Consider the following 11863-nt stretch of genomic DNA (forward strand, 5'->3'; position numbering starts at 1 on the left):
TTTTCCTCCTTTGTCTCTCCGTTGGTTCCCTCTCCCTTATTGCCCAAAGATCTCTTTTTCTGGCCTCCATCCCCTCCAACCCTGCAGAGAAGAGCTGACATTGGGCATGAGGTCAGAGAGATGGGCAGTCATGCTCCTGCTGTCAGCCAGCTCAAATGGGCTTAGATACAGTGTGTGGAGAGACCTAAGGGACACCCTCACTAGCCTTCGGCGCTGGCTTGGCATATACAGACACACACACACACACAAAACCCCTACACATTCAATCACACATACATACGTTAAAACCAACAAAAATGTCACCTTCACTTGTAACAAGGACATTCATTCAAGCTGCACATATAAAATGAGCGTGTGAAAGCCCATGCATGAAAGCACACACATGGTTTTACTCACACAAACACAGTGAGACGTGGAATAACAGATTACAGAAAGGACAAATTCCTTTGGAGAGCAGTGGATTATTGGCTGTTAAAAACAGACTTTTGAAAAATAGAGATATAAACCTCCATGTGTCATATGCATGGACTGGATATATGGAATAGGCATATACCAGGAAAAAAATAAAGTAATTAAAGTAAAATATTAATTAAACTTCATTAGATCTTTTCAACTAGCCTTCTGTTCAAAGAACGCTTGTGTCATCTATTGGTGGATATTACATTGCCATAAGTAACTATAAGGTTAGCACCGCACTGAAATGTCAGACTCTCCAGTCAGCTCATTTGAAATTGGGATATGATTACATCTTTGTATTAATGTTAAACTCAGAAATTGCAGGATCTTTAAAAGGGTAATCATTGCTGTGGTATTTTAAGTAACACAGTTAGAGAAATGTCCCATTTTTCCACATTTTTACACAAATGGCATAACATATATAATAGGATGTCATGGCTAGGGTCACTTTGGATTACAGAAAGAAGGATGCTGTCAGAAGCACTGTACCAAACTGCCCCCAGGTGGCAATGATACACATTGCAAAGGTTAGATAAAGAGGACGTAAACAAAGCTGTGTACTTTGATAAATTAGTCGAATGGATATTTTTTCTCTGTATTTTGCTTTATTATTAGAATAAGAAACTCTTTAGGGAAACCTGTACAGTATGTTTTGTTTCCCTAAGACACACCTATAATATAAATTACATCATTTGAGTTTCTTAATAATATTAAGCTCATCACACATCAATATATATGCATATTTAAGGTGAAACATTACCTGCACTGGAGTAGTTGTTGCAGTTGGGCCTCCTCTGAAGGCTCAGGTTACAGGATAGGATTGCAGGGCACACAGGCTACATAAATGGCCACCTCCATTCAGGGTAATGAAGGCAGTCCGTAGTGCTTCGTCACCTGCCCATCAAGAAGTGTATCACTTTTCATACCTGGAGAAGAGAGAAGGAAAAGTTTGTTGAGTAGAAAGAGCTCATCCATGTTATGTGCTGGGAAATACCAGTTTATAGCTTCATAGGTTGTTATAGATATTTGACAAGAAGGACTGGTAAGTACATACCTGTTAGCTCACTGTTGGTGATACTCTTTTCTTATTTCACATTCCTCTACACATTGTTGTGTCCTTCCTGCCCGCTAAGAGCTTCATGGCTGAAGCCACCAGCATGAGAAGCAGCAGTGGAGGTTTAGGCAGCGGAGGGGCTGGGGGAGTGCGTGCCTCCCAGGAGCCCACTCTCAAAGCCGGGGTGGTTTTGTCAGATGAGAGAGTGGACTTCCTCCGGGAGCAGGCCTTCTATGTGCTGAGAGTGAAGACAGATAAGTGGAACCGCTTCATTGGTGCTGATGAGAACCAGAAGATTATACTGGATTTTCTGGACCACATCTGGACTAACAGGCTGCTGCTTTTCACTGGACCTGGAGGGACACTGCATGCAGGGGATGCTCAAGTAAGATAAATGCACAGAAGGACAATGATAAATGTATATGTATACAGATAAAAGTGATGAAAAATTCAGGCAACTGCTTTTATAAATGTTGTTTTCATCTCCCCACCCAGTCTTGAATAAATATTTAATAGAGCATAAACTGTTTATACTAACATCTCTGAGGTAAACATAAGAGGAACAGTTATGATACAGTTATGATACACATATTGTAGGCTTCTACACATATTTTCACAATCTTTAGTGAATTTAGTTCCTATAAGTGACAAAAGCTGGCATACAGGTACACAGGTGTTTAACAGAAACTCCTGGGTTTGTAATCTGCACTCCATCTAATATACACATTTTTCTGAAATAAGTCGCTACTTATTTCTAGTGCTTTCAATGTTCTTGAAAGCATTCCCACTGTTTTTTCATCTGTGAAGACATCCCCGCCATGGAAGACCAAGCTGCTGTGTGTCCTAAAGAAGGGCGTGAAGAGAATTTCCCGAGAAGGATTCAGACACCAGTTCAGGCTGGGAGAAGTACCTGGATACCCAATGGAGCACCTGCCTGTTGTCATATCTGAGGTTGGGTAGTGTGTTCAGGTGTAGGATGTCTACAAGTGCACATTTTCATATATGTTGACTGTGGATGCAAAATTTTCTGGTTTACAGTTTTTCTGGTAAGTTCTGTGTACGTGTCCTTGTGTAATTTGTGTGCGTGTATAGCTACCTTATGAACACCTCTTCATACAGGTGCTGGTGTGTGTGCTATCCAACGGTCTCAACCACGAGTCCTGGCCGAGGGTGGTGTCTGATGACATCCACAGGCACCTGGAGAAGCTGAGGAGCAAGGTGGTCACTCTGAGAGGCCGAGCCGAGGGGCGAACACTGCTGCCCCTACCCCTGTACGTGGAGAGGGCACGACCTCAGGACATTGTGCTAAGGTCGGTGGTGTCACAATACACAGACAGCCAAATTATAGCTGAGAATGTTGGGAATTTTTAAAGTGTTGCGATGGCTTTGAATGGTGTCTCCGAATTAATCGGTTATTTTTAATTATAATTTATAATTGTAAAAGTTTCATTTGCCGCCCTTTTTTCAGGATGGAAAGGGGCAGGGCATGGGGAGCATTTACCTGGTAAACAGGCTGTTTTCTGGTCAAGTTCGTCGATGAAAATGTTCCGTTTGTCAGACATATTACAAGAAAAGTGGGCGTCCTTGTGTTTTACAAGAAACAAGACAAAAGACGGGATTCAGAAAGTGAAAAAGCAGGGTCAGCTGTCATATTTGTTTTCTCCTTGAGTCAAGTTTAGACAAATTGCTGCACAGTGGCGGAATGTTTTTCTTTCATGTTAGCTAAAGTTTACCTTGAGACCTTGAGGAACTTGGAAAACGCCTTCAACACAGCATCGTCAGTTAAACAGCTAAGTCTGACAAAGTTTAAGCAGTGGAGTTAAGTCATTAGCGCAAAAGTCCTACAGTAACTCGTTTTATTTCTGATATTAGCTTAATAGTGAAGAGTGAGGGTTTACATACTTGGCTATTGTCAGACTTTTGAAGAATGTATGGAGTAAGAGGTAATTGAATAATGTAACAAGAAGTTACATTAGTAAAGGCACTGGTAAACGCTGGTTGGCATTAACAATGTCCTAGAGAAATAATATACAGTACCTCATTTGTAGCGTTCGTATTGTACGTATAGCTTCAGTAGCTCACTTCTATTTTTATCCAGACTGATTGCTCTCACTCTGTCCCTCTCAGCCACACTGGATGGCCACTGGACCGTGGCTTGTTATACTCTATAGAAACTCTGATTGTGCAGTGGTCCGGACAGATATGGAGTGTGCTGAAGAAAGACTCTGGTATGATGCTGCTTCAGGGAAACCACCCAGGCCCCAGCGTGGAGCTTCAGTTCTGGGCAGCTCAAAGGGAAAACCTGCTGGGCATCCAGTCACAAGTATGACGTTATAAAATAAGTATAAGACTCGTGTTATTCATTAGTTTAAAAAGAACAAAAAAAATGTATGTAATGTATGTTAAATGTATGTTAAATGTTTATTAAATGCGTCCAAAGTTAAATAACAGTAGAGGTATATAAAAGTCGTCCCCGTGAGCCAAAGCTCAGCCTCCAGATTGCTCTGAATAGTGAGTTTCCACTTGTTATTTTCTATTGCTGCAAGGAGCTGACATCAGCTCCTCCTGGATTTCTTTATATAGTCATCTGCTACAGGTACAGCCACCTTTAAAGTACTGACAGCACAGCTCACAAGCAATGGCAGACTTCTGGAGAATGATCATCCAGAAGGGACGTTTAAAGGGAAGGTTAAAGAGTCAGCTTGTTTCAGTCCATTTAAAGAGCTGTGAATGCTGGGGTGCTCTAGTGGAATCACAATATACAGGAAGGAAACCTGACAACTAATGAAATTTTACTTTATATTCATTGTATGCGATGCTTAATGTTGAGATGTGTCCCTGTGTCAAATGGTAAATGGCCTGTATTTATATAGCGCTTTACTAGTCCCTAAGGACCCCAAAGCGCTTTACATATCCAGTCATCCACCCATTCACACACACATTCACACACTGGTGATGGCAAGCTACATTGTAGCCACAGCCACCCTGGGGCGCACTGACACCAATACAGATGAACAGAGAGGGCAGCAATGACGAAAGTTGTCAGTGTAGTACAAAACCTGTACATTTATTATACTCTTGAAATAATAAGTCAGTGCATGTTAATATGAGATCCTTGGTTCCAGATCCGCAGCTCCAAAGTGGAGCAGATCGTGGAGATCCTGAGAAGAGTCAAGAGCAGTTACTACTCCGCCTTCAAGGACGTCTGCGTCAAAGTCAATGAGGGTAGATCAGCATTACTTCTCATTCATCAAGGCTTTAATTTGTTTTGTCATCATGACATGAGTATGACAGCTCCAGCTCCCATTTAGTTTAATTTAAGAAACAGATCAAGCATAAATTTTTCTTTATGCTTACTGAACCCAGAATTTTACAGCATTGTTACCCTAACAGAACCTTTTTTTTTCTATACTTTGCCTTTTCATTGCATTTTCTGTGTCATCATGCTCACTTAACAATCATGGGAAGTGCAGATATCATGTTTACACTGGTGCTAAATAAATGTAATCAGAGATCACACCTTTTAGAGCACCATAAATGCCCCATTATGTTCACGTTATCGACTGATACTTGTGGATGTAATTATCACAGCCGTGCTGGAAGCAGAAGACATAGATCTGTATCTACGCCCTCTAAGGAGACTGATTACAAACTTGGAGGAGAAGAGTTTTCCACAGGTGGATGCGCTATTACCTCCTCTTTTTCACACGCTCTGCCTCATCTGGAGTCATTCCCAGTATTACTGCACTCCTCAGCGAATGGTGGTGCTTCTGCAGGAGTTCTGCAACCTGATCATTGAAAAGGTACAGGTGATGCATGTCTGTGCACATGTGATGAAAAGGAGACGAAGGAAGAGGAATTAAAAATTTATCTCTGTAACGACTTTGTGTCTGAATACAGGCCTTTGCCTATTTAATCCCTGAAGAGTTGTTTAAGATGGAGCTTGAGGAAGGGATGGAGAGAGTACAGATAAGCATCTCAGTTCTGCGCACCTTCAAGAAATTGTTTCACACTTACCGCGAGCAGATCCCGAAGTATTACAAACACTCACAGAGCATCAAGCTCTGGGACTTTCCAGCGAAACTTGTGTTTCAACGCTCAGATTGCATCATGGAAAGGCTTCTTATGATCGAGGTCTGTATCTTGGTTTTCCAGGAAAATTGAAAAATCAACATCTCTCACTCCTATAAAGGAGGGAGTATTTTTTTAATCAAGTAAATCTGCATGAAAATGCATATTTTTGAACTTCAGCTCCACGATATTATGCTGATCCATCACTGTCTTTTCTCATTTCACTCATAGGAACTTTTTGCAACAGCACTGGACTTTCTGAAGCTGGAGAAAATTGAATTAGGTGGATCCAGAGGGAAAATCTTAAGTGAGATGGTCTTCAGCATGAGTGAGGAGTTTCATGACCGCTGGCGGACCCTTAGAGAGAGCAAATATGACCCCTTGGACTGCACTAATGACGTGAGAGCTACTGAGAGAGTTGCCGTTGTTTTTAATATCACGCTGCTCTTTAATTGTGGCATTGGCTGGCACAGGCAAATAATAAAAAATAACAATTATATTTTATTTTTCTGCCCAGCAGTACAATAATTGAAAGGTAGAAAAGCAGAGTAGTTGCTAAGCAACACACAAGAACAAGTGGCAGGAGTCATTATTAGTCAGCGCATCAATATTTAATTTACTGGATATTTTACAATAGTTTTCAGCGTGGCTCAGAACAGGAACTCGATCAGAAATTGATCTGTGTTATAATATATTTCTCTCAAGTATGTGTTAATCCAGTCAATACTGATTAAATGAGCTAAGGAGGAATTTTATGGAATGAAATTGTCTAATAATTTAAATTGAATCAAAGCTTTTTAATCACAAAGGCTTCTCAAAATACCCATCATTTCCCCTCTAATGCCTTCTCAGGATTTTGTGAACCACTATAGGTGTTTCTTGGAGCAGAACAAAGATTTTGACCAAAGGCTGGGAACTGTCCTCAATTTGGCCTTTCAGCACTCCAAAAACCTGAAGTCAGCCTTTAAGGTAGGCCGGTTACTCCTTTAAAAATCATTTAGTAGTTTACTTAAAGTAGCAAGTGTACGACATTTAGCAAGTTAACATAATAGCATCATTTGGTTGTTTTGGGGGATTTCAACTAGTGGTGTGTACATGTTTTGTGCCTTGAATGTACAAAATGTCACAAAGCTGCTGTTGTTCCATCTAGCTGTTGAAGATGTTTGGCACCCTGCTTGAGAGACCCAGAATCCACCAGCTGTTTTCACCTAATTACAGTGTGCTGTTGGACATGTTTAGCCAGGAAGTAGGCCACTGCCAGTTTATACTTGATCAACACAAAGATGGGGTGAGACAGATTGAAATTATGTTCCTAATTACTCCCACACATTTGCTTCACAATACGCCACGATTCAGCTGCCGTATTTTACGCGTGTGTCTGTGTGTGTTGTGAGTGTTTTATGTGTGTATTAATTAACGGTTTGATCAAGTTTAGCAATTTAAAACACTTCATTTTTGTCTTAGCAGTGAGTTGTATAATGTCTCTGGGTACCTGGGTTTTTCCTGCATACATAATTTGATTTTCAGTTGCCCCAAAGAGATTTTAGACTGAATTTTTTTTTTAAAAATTACAAGGGTTGTAATTAAGATTACAATGCTTGGCTATTATTTTTAATTACTGAAGCACATTAGGCATTTTTTTAATCAAATAACCAGACATCTTTGTTTAAGCACATGTGCACTTATTACATGTTTTCATTTACAGTTATTGTATGTTTATATGTTTACAATGTAGGTTGTCTGACACACAGGAAAAACAAAATGATGAGATTTCATTTGGGATTGTTCTGTGTCTTCAGTTTTTGGACCCAGCACAGTGCTGTGACACACAGGACACTGTGAGAGACATAAAGTTAACACCAGCTGGTATTCACAAAATAAATGGCACTGCTAAGAAATACATTGTGTGTGAGTGTGAGAGTGAATGAATAGTGGCATTGTAAAGCGCTTTGGGTGCCTTGAAAAGCGCTATATAAATCCAATCCATTATTATTATTATTTCCTGTATACTGGGAGCTTAATTTAAATAATATGAATATTATTAAAAATATGTAAACAGAGCCTTTGCACACTTGCATAGAAATGTAAACATCCACAGCTCACTGCTCTTACACCCAGCGAGAACAGTGTCGTTAATTACAGCGGAAACATAGTGCTGTAACAGCTGCTTCATAAATAGTTTGCATGCATTACATGTTAATTGTAGCCACAGCAGAAGATTTGAGATGACACAAATGGCACTGAGGTCCACATACTTCCGCGTGAGAGTGTTAACTCAAAGTGATTTGAAAGATTAAGCTGTCAGCCAAATGGCATGAAACCTTGTGTTTCAGCTGCAGTCAGGTTTTGCGATCCTGGGAAAGAATATGCCTCAAGTGGCCGGTAACCTCAAATGGTCGCAGGAGCTCCGAAGCCGGATTCTGACTCACAGGAGTAACCTCTGCCAGCTGCCCCACATGTAAGAACCTACCTAATAAACACAATAAGGATGATTTTAGAGTATTTTTTGGTGCAAAGCACTTGGTTATTAATCACTAAGGGTATTAAATCAATAAAATGTTACCTTCCTCAGTTGACATACATGGGTTTTGAAACCCAGCAGATCCATTGATGTTATTATTATAATTTGCAGTAACCGAAAAAAGTTTAAAAAATATATATCTTGTGTCCATTGATTATTTAAAGATTTAAAAAGAACATCAAACATTCAAGGCTTTAAGCAGTCAGCTGTAACTAATATTTCAGATTCATGTACCCTGTATTTAATCATCTGACCAACAATGTGCACCTAAAATATGTATTTTGGTTATAAACACCTTTTTTTTTGCATTTAGCATATTCATTACAAGAATTTATTTATTTTACTGTTTCTGCCAAATGTTTACAGTATACACATGACTTATACTTCACTTGCTATATAATTCTTTTCCTGCATTATCTCTTTCTTTCTCCGTCTCTCTTTCAGGCCCCTGGATTGTGCAGAGGCACAAGATGTCCTCCAGAGGTGTGAACGCGTTCTTGAGGTTTTGGACCAGCATGATGAGGAGATGTTCTTAGAGTGGACCGAGGGGCTTGAAGAAATCTGTGAAACACACCTCAAGGAGCCACTGTTGGCACTGGATAGTGAAACTGGCTTCTTCCAGGTCAACTTCAGTCCTGGTGTAAGCCCAAAGACGATTGATTTTTGAACAGACTTTAAAAACAGATAAAAGATATTCCATAGAGGCAAGTAAAGGTGAAAATCTAAAAGTCACAGTCATTTTGATTGTATGAGTTCAGAAGTGAAATGACTTGTCAGACTGCTTCTTTAAGCTCTGCAGGAGATAGATCGAGAGAAATTCAAGGTTTTGTGAAGAAAACCTGCTAGTATCAAATTGAGCTCATAGAGTGTTTTTCTCTGCTAAGTCATTATTCAAACTAGTGCCTCTGTCTGCATTTCTTTCAACTCAAGGTTAATAAAGCCACATTTTTGTCCACTAAACTCACTTTGTGAAACATTCCCCAGAAGTAGCAACAGCAGTTTGATACACAGATGAAGCATATTTTACTAGTATAATTAATCACCATGGGAGGAAACAATGGATACACATAAATATAAAATATGAGAAGGTGTTTGGTAACTGATATCTATTCCAAAATCATGTACTATAATCTATGGAAATCAGATTGTACTTTCTTTTGTTGTTACTCTCCACAGTTAGCATCTGTGCTAAGAGAAGTGAAATATCTGGGCATGCTGAAGACCCAAAACATTCCCCAAGCAGCTCTTCATCTCTATTCTAAACGAGAGAGACTACACATGGTAGGTCATTAACCCTCAAGCAGTTTTCTGGACTTGACAGCTTTCTTTAGAAAGCGTGTTTTTTAGAAATATGTTGGGGGTTTTAATGCTGCATTTTATTATGCAGTACACACAAACACTGACTTTGGTGACCCAGTGGTACAACCAGCTCCACAGCACCATCCTAGCTGTAGAGCTGGGACTGGTCAAAGATGAGATGGATGGGATGAGACGACAGCTGAATCCGGCCCTCCGGGAAGTGACATGGGCTCAGGATGACCTATGGGACTACATTCAGAGTACACGAGACCTGGCACAGGTACTGTAAATATGCAGGAAATGTTGTACTGAACTTAAAGCAAACAAAAAGATGCAAGGCAGTGCCTGCATTAATGGGTGAGTTTCCTGTACATGTGTTGGTTGACACTATTTTGCAGCATATTTAAATGATTTTGCTTTTTTAAGTAGAATAAACACTGTCTCTATCAACATTTGGGCTGATTTATTTTAAAAAAGCCAGCGGTCGCCTGTCTGCATGAAACCCCAGAATCCTCTGTGTGTGGGCCAAGCTAGTTTTCTTAATTATAGCCCTATCTCAGAGCGCTTCAACTCTACAGCAAGCACTTGAAAAACAAAAAGCAACATGATGCCGGAAACATAATTATTGCCTGTAATTGTTGCTCCTTTTTTTTTTTTGCCATCGCCAGAGCATTTCTAGTGGTGTCCAGAAGAGCAAAGCTAATGTGGAAGCAATCCAGGCCTTGATGGGTAAATTCAGCAGCCGGGCTTTCATTACCAGAAAGAGTCGTGATTCTACTCTCCTCGTTTTCGCTGACATTGAAGAGAGTGTTTCCAAACAGCATGCTCTCATTACTAGTACAGGGGAGCAGATACACAAACTACTGCAGGTATATTCATCGTATAATCTCCATGCTGGAGAGATGCTGTGCACACATTGCAAATGTTAACACAACCGATATTCATGTGTATGTTTATTTGGTGTTTAAACTTTTCATTCAACACATAATTTTCAGGAGAACCAGTCTCTCCTCAGTGTGACGGATCTTGACAGCAGTGAGTGGCATGCCTATACTGAGTATGTTGACAGGATGATCCTGGCAGGCTTCACCAGCGCAGTACGCTGCTCTCTGCAGTACCTCATGGACAATACAGATGCAGCTCAGCGTATTACACCTCTGTTTGAAGTCCAGTTGGTTCTCAACAGCAATGAGATGACCTTTGACCCTTCATTAGACTTGAGCCACACTGGTAACTTCTATGATATTGTGGATAAGATGGTGGGCAACATTACAAGCATGGCTTCCCTCATTCCTAGAGTGGCAAGTCACAAACAGCTGAGTAACTACCAGGTACCACACAGATTAGATTATAAATGCATATACATATACATACATATATTTCCATGTAAACAGACCCTTATCATAAGCAATCTTGATTTTCCATCTTGCAGGGTGACATTAATGAAATGGAGGATTTGTCAGACATGTGCCACATAATCCGCTCACGGGCACGTGCATCTGTCGCTAAGGTTAGTGACATTTTTTTATGGTCACATGTGGAAGATTATTTTATGAAGTTTACAGGCGAATAGTTGTGAAAGTGTTTATTTACAGGTCAGGGAGTACCAGGCATCATTTTCTAGCTACCGCTACCTCTGGACTGATGACAGGTCAGCTGTGTGTGGCTGTTTCTGATTTGTTTTGATTGTTAGCAAGTACAGAAATAATTTGTCTCATATGTTCACAGGTCTGAATTTATGAGACAGTTCCTACTTTATGGACATGCATTAAGTACAGAGGAAGCTGAGCTGTATGCCGACTACGAACTAAAGAAGAACCCACCCACCCTGGACAACTTTAAAGAACAAGTGTGTTCAACATTTGTGATCCATTTATGCTGTAACCTTGGTTTATTTCACTCACATTTGGAAAGCAATGCAACAATAATAACTGAATTATTCATTATTTCAGATCAATCTGTTTGAGTCACTGTATGTGCGAGTGAGCAAAATGGAGGACCGAAGGGTGTTTTGTGGTTGGCTACAGCTAGATATCAGACCCTTCAAGCACACACTGATGAATGCCATTAAAAAGTGGAGCTGGATGTTCAAAGAGCACCTTCTTAACCACGTGAACCAGAGGTCAGACACATAAAAGTCAAAATAAATAAAACTTTTTTATCATTTAAAAGACATTTTTTAAAGCCAGTCCTCTGAAACCTCACTTCATCTCCCTTCTTCTCTATTTAACAGTGTGAGGGAATTGTCCCAGTTTGTCCAGGACACAGCATGTGGCCTTTCCACCAAGGTGTCAGATGGCGATTATGCAGGCCTTGTGAAAATCATGGGGCACCTCATGGCCATACGAGACAGACAGATCAGCGACGAACAGCACTTCAAACCGCTCAAGTCTACCGCTGAACTTCTAAAGACCTACGGACAGCAGCTTCCAGAGAGTGTCTGCACACAGCTAGAAGTGTGA

General features: G+C 40.3%; 1 protein-coding gene across 1 annotated transcript; it reads left to right on the top strand.

Moving 5' to 3' along the window:
* Nucleotides 1–1595: 1595 nt before the first annotated feature.
* Nucleotides 1596–11863, top strand: LOC146553798 (dynein beta chain, ciliary-like). Its single transcript, XM_085253217.1, has 18 exons — nucleotides 1596–1895; nucleotides 2318–2461; nucleotides 2603–2820; nucleotides 3638–3833; nucleotides 4636–4735; nucleotides 5102–5313; nucleotides 5411–5644; nucleotides 5813–5980; nucleotides 6434–6550; nucleotides 7915–8039; nucleotides 8547–8742; nucleotides 9279–9383; nucleotides 9490–9681; nucleotides 10070–10270; nucleotides 10397–10732; nucleotides 10834–10911; nucleotides 10997–11052; nucleotides 11635–11863. The coding sequence occupies exons 1-18, from the start codon at nucleotides 1596–1598 to the stop codon at nucleotides 11861–11863; spliced, it is 3207 nt and encodes a 1068-aa protein (XP_085109343.1).

Source organism: Mchenga conophoros, linkage group LG18, assembly GCF_057382185.1.
Source record: "Mchenga conophoros isolate Kocher_MC1m ecotype Shallow Benthic linkage group LG18, M_conophoros_male_GT1.1, whole genome shotgun sequence".
Classification (NCBI taxonomy): domain Eukaryota; kingdom Metazoa; phylum Chordata; class Actinopteri; order Cichliformes; family Cichlidae; genus Mchenga; species Mchenga conophoros.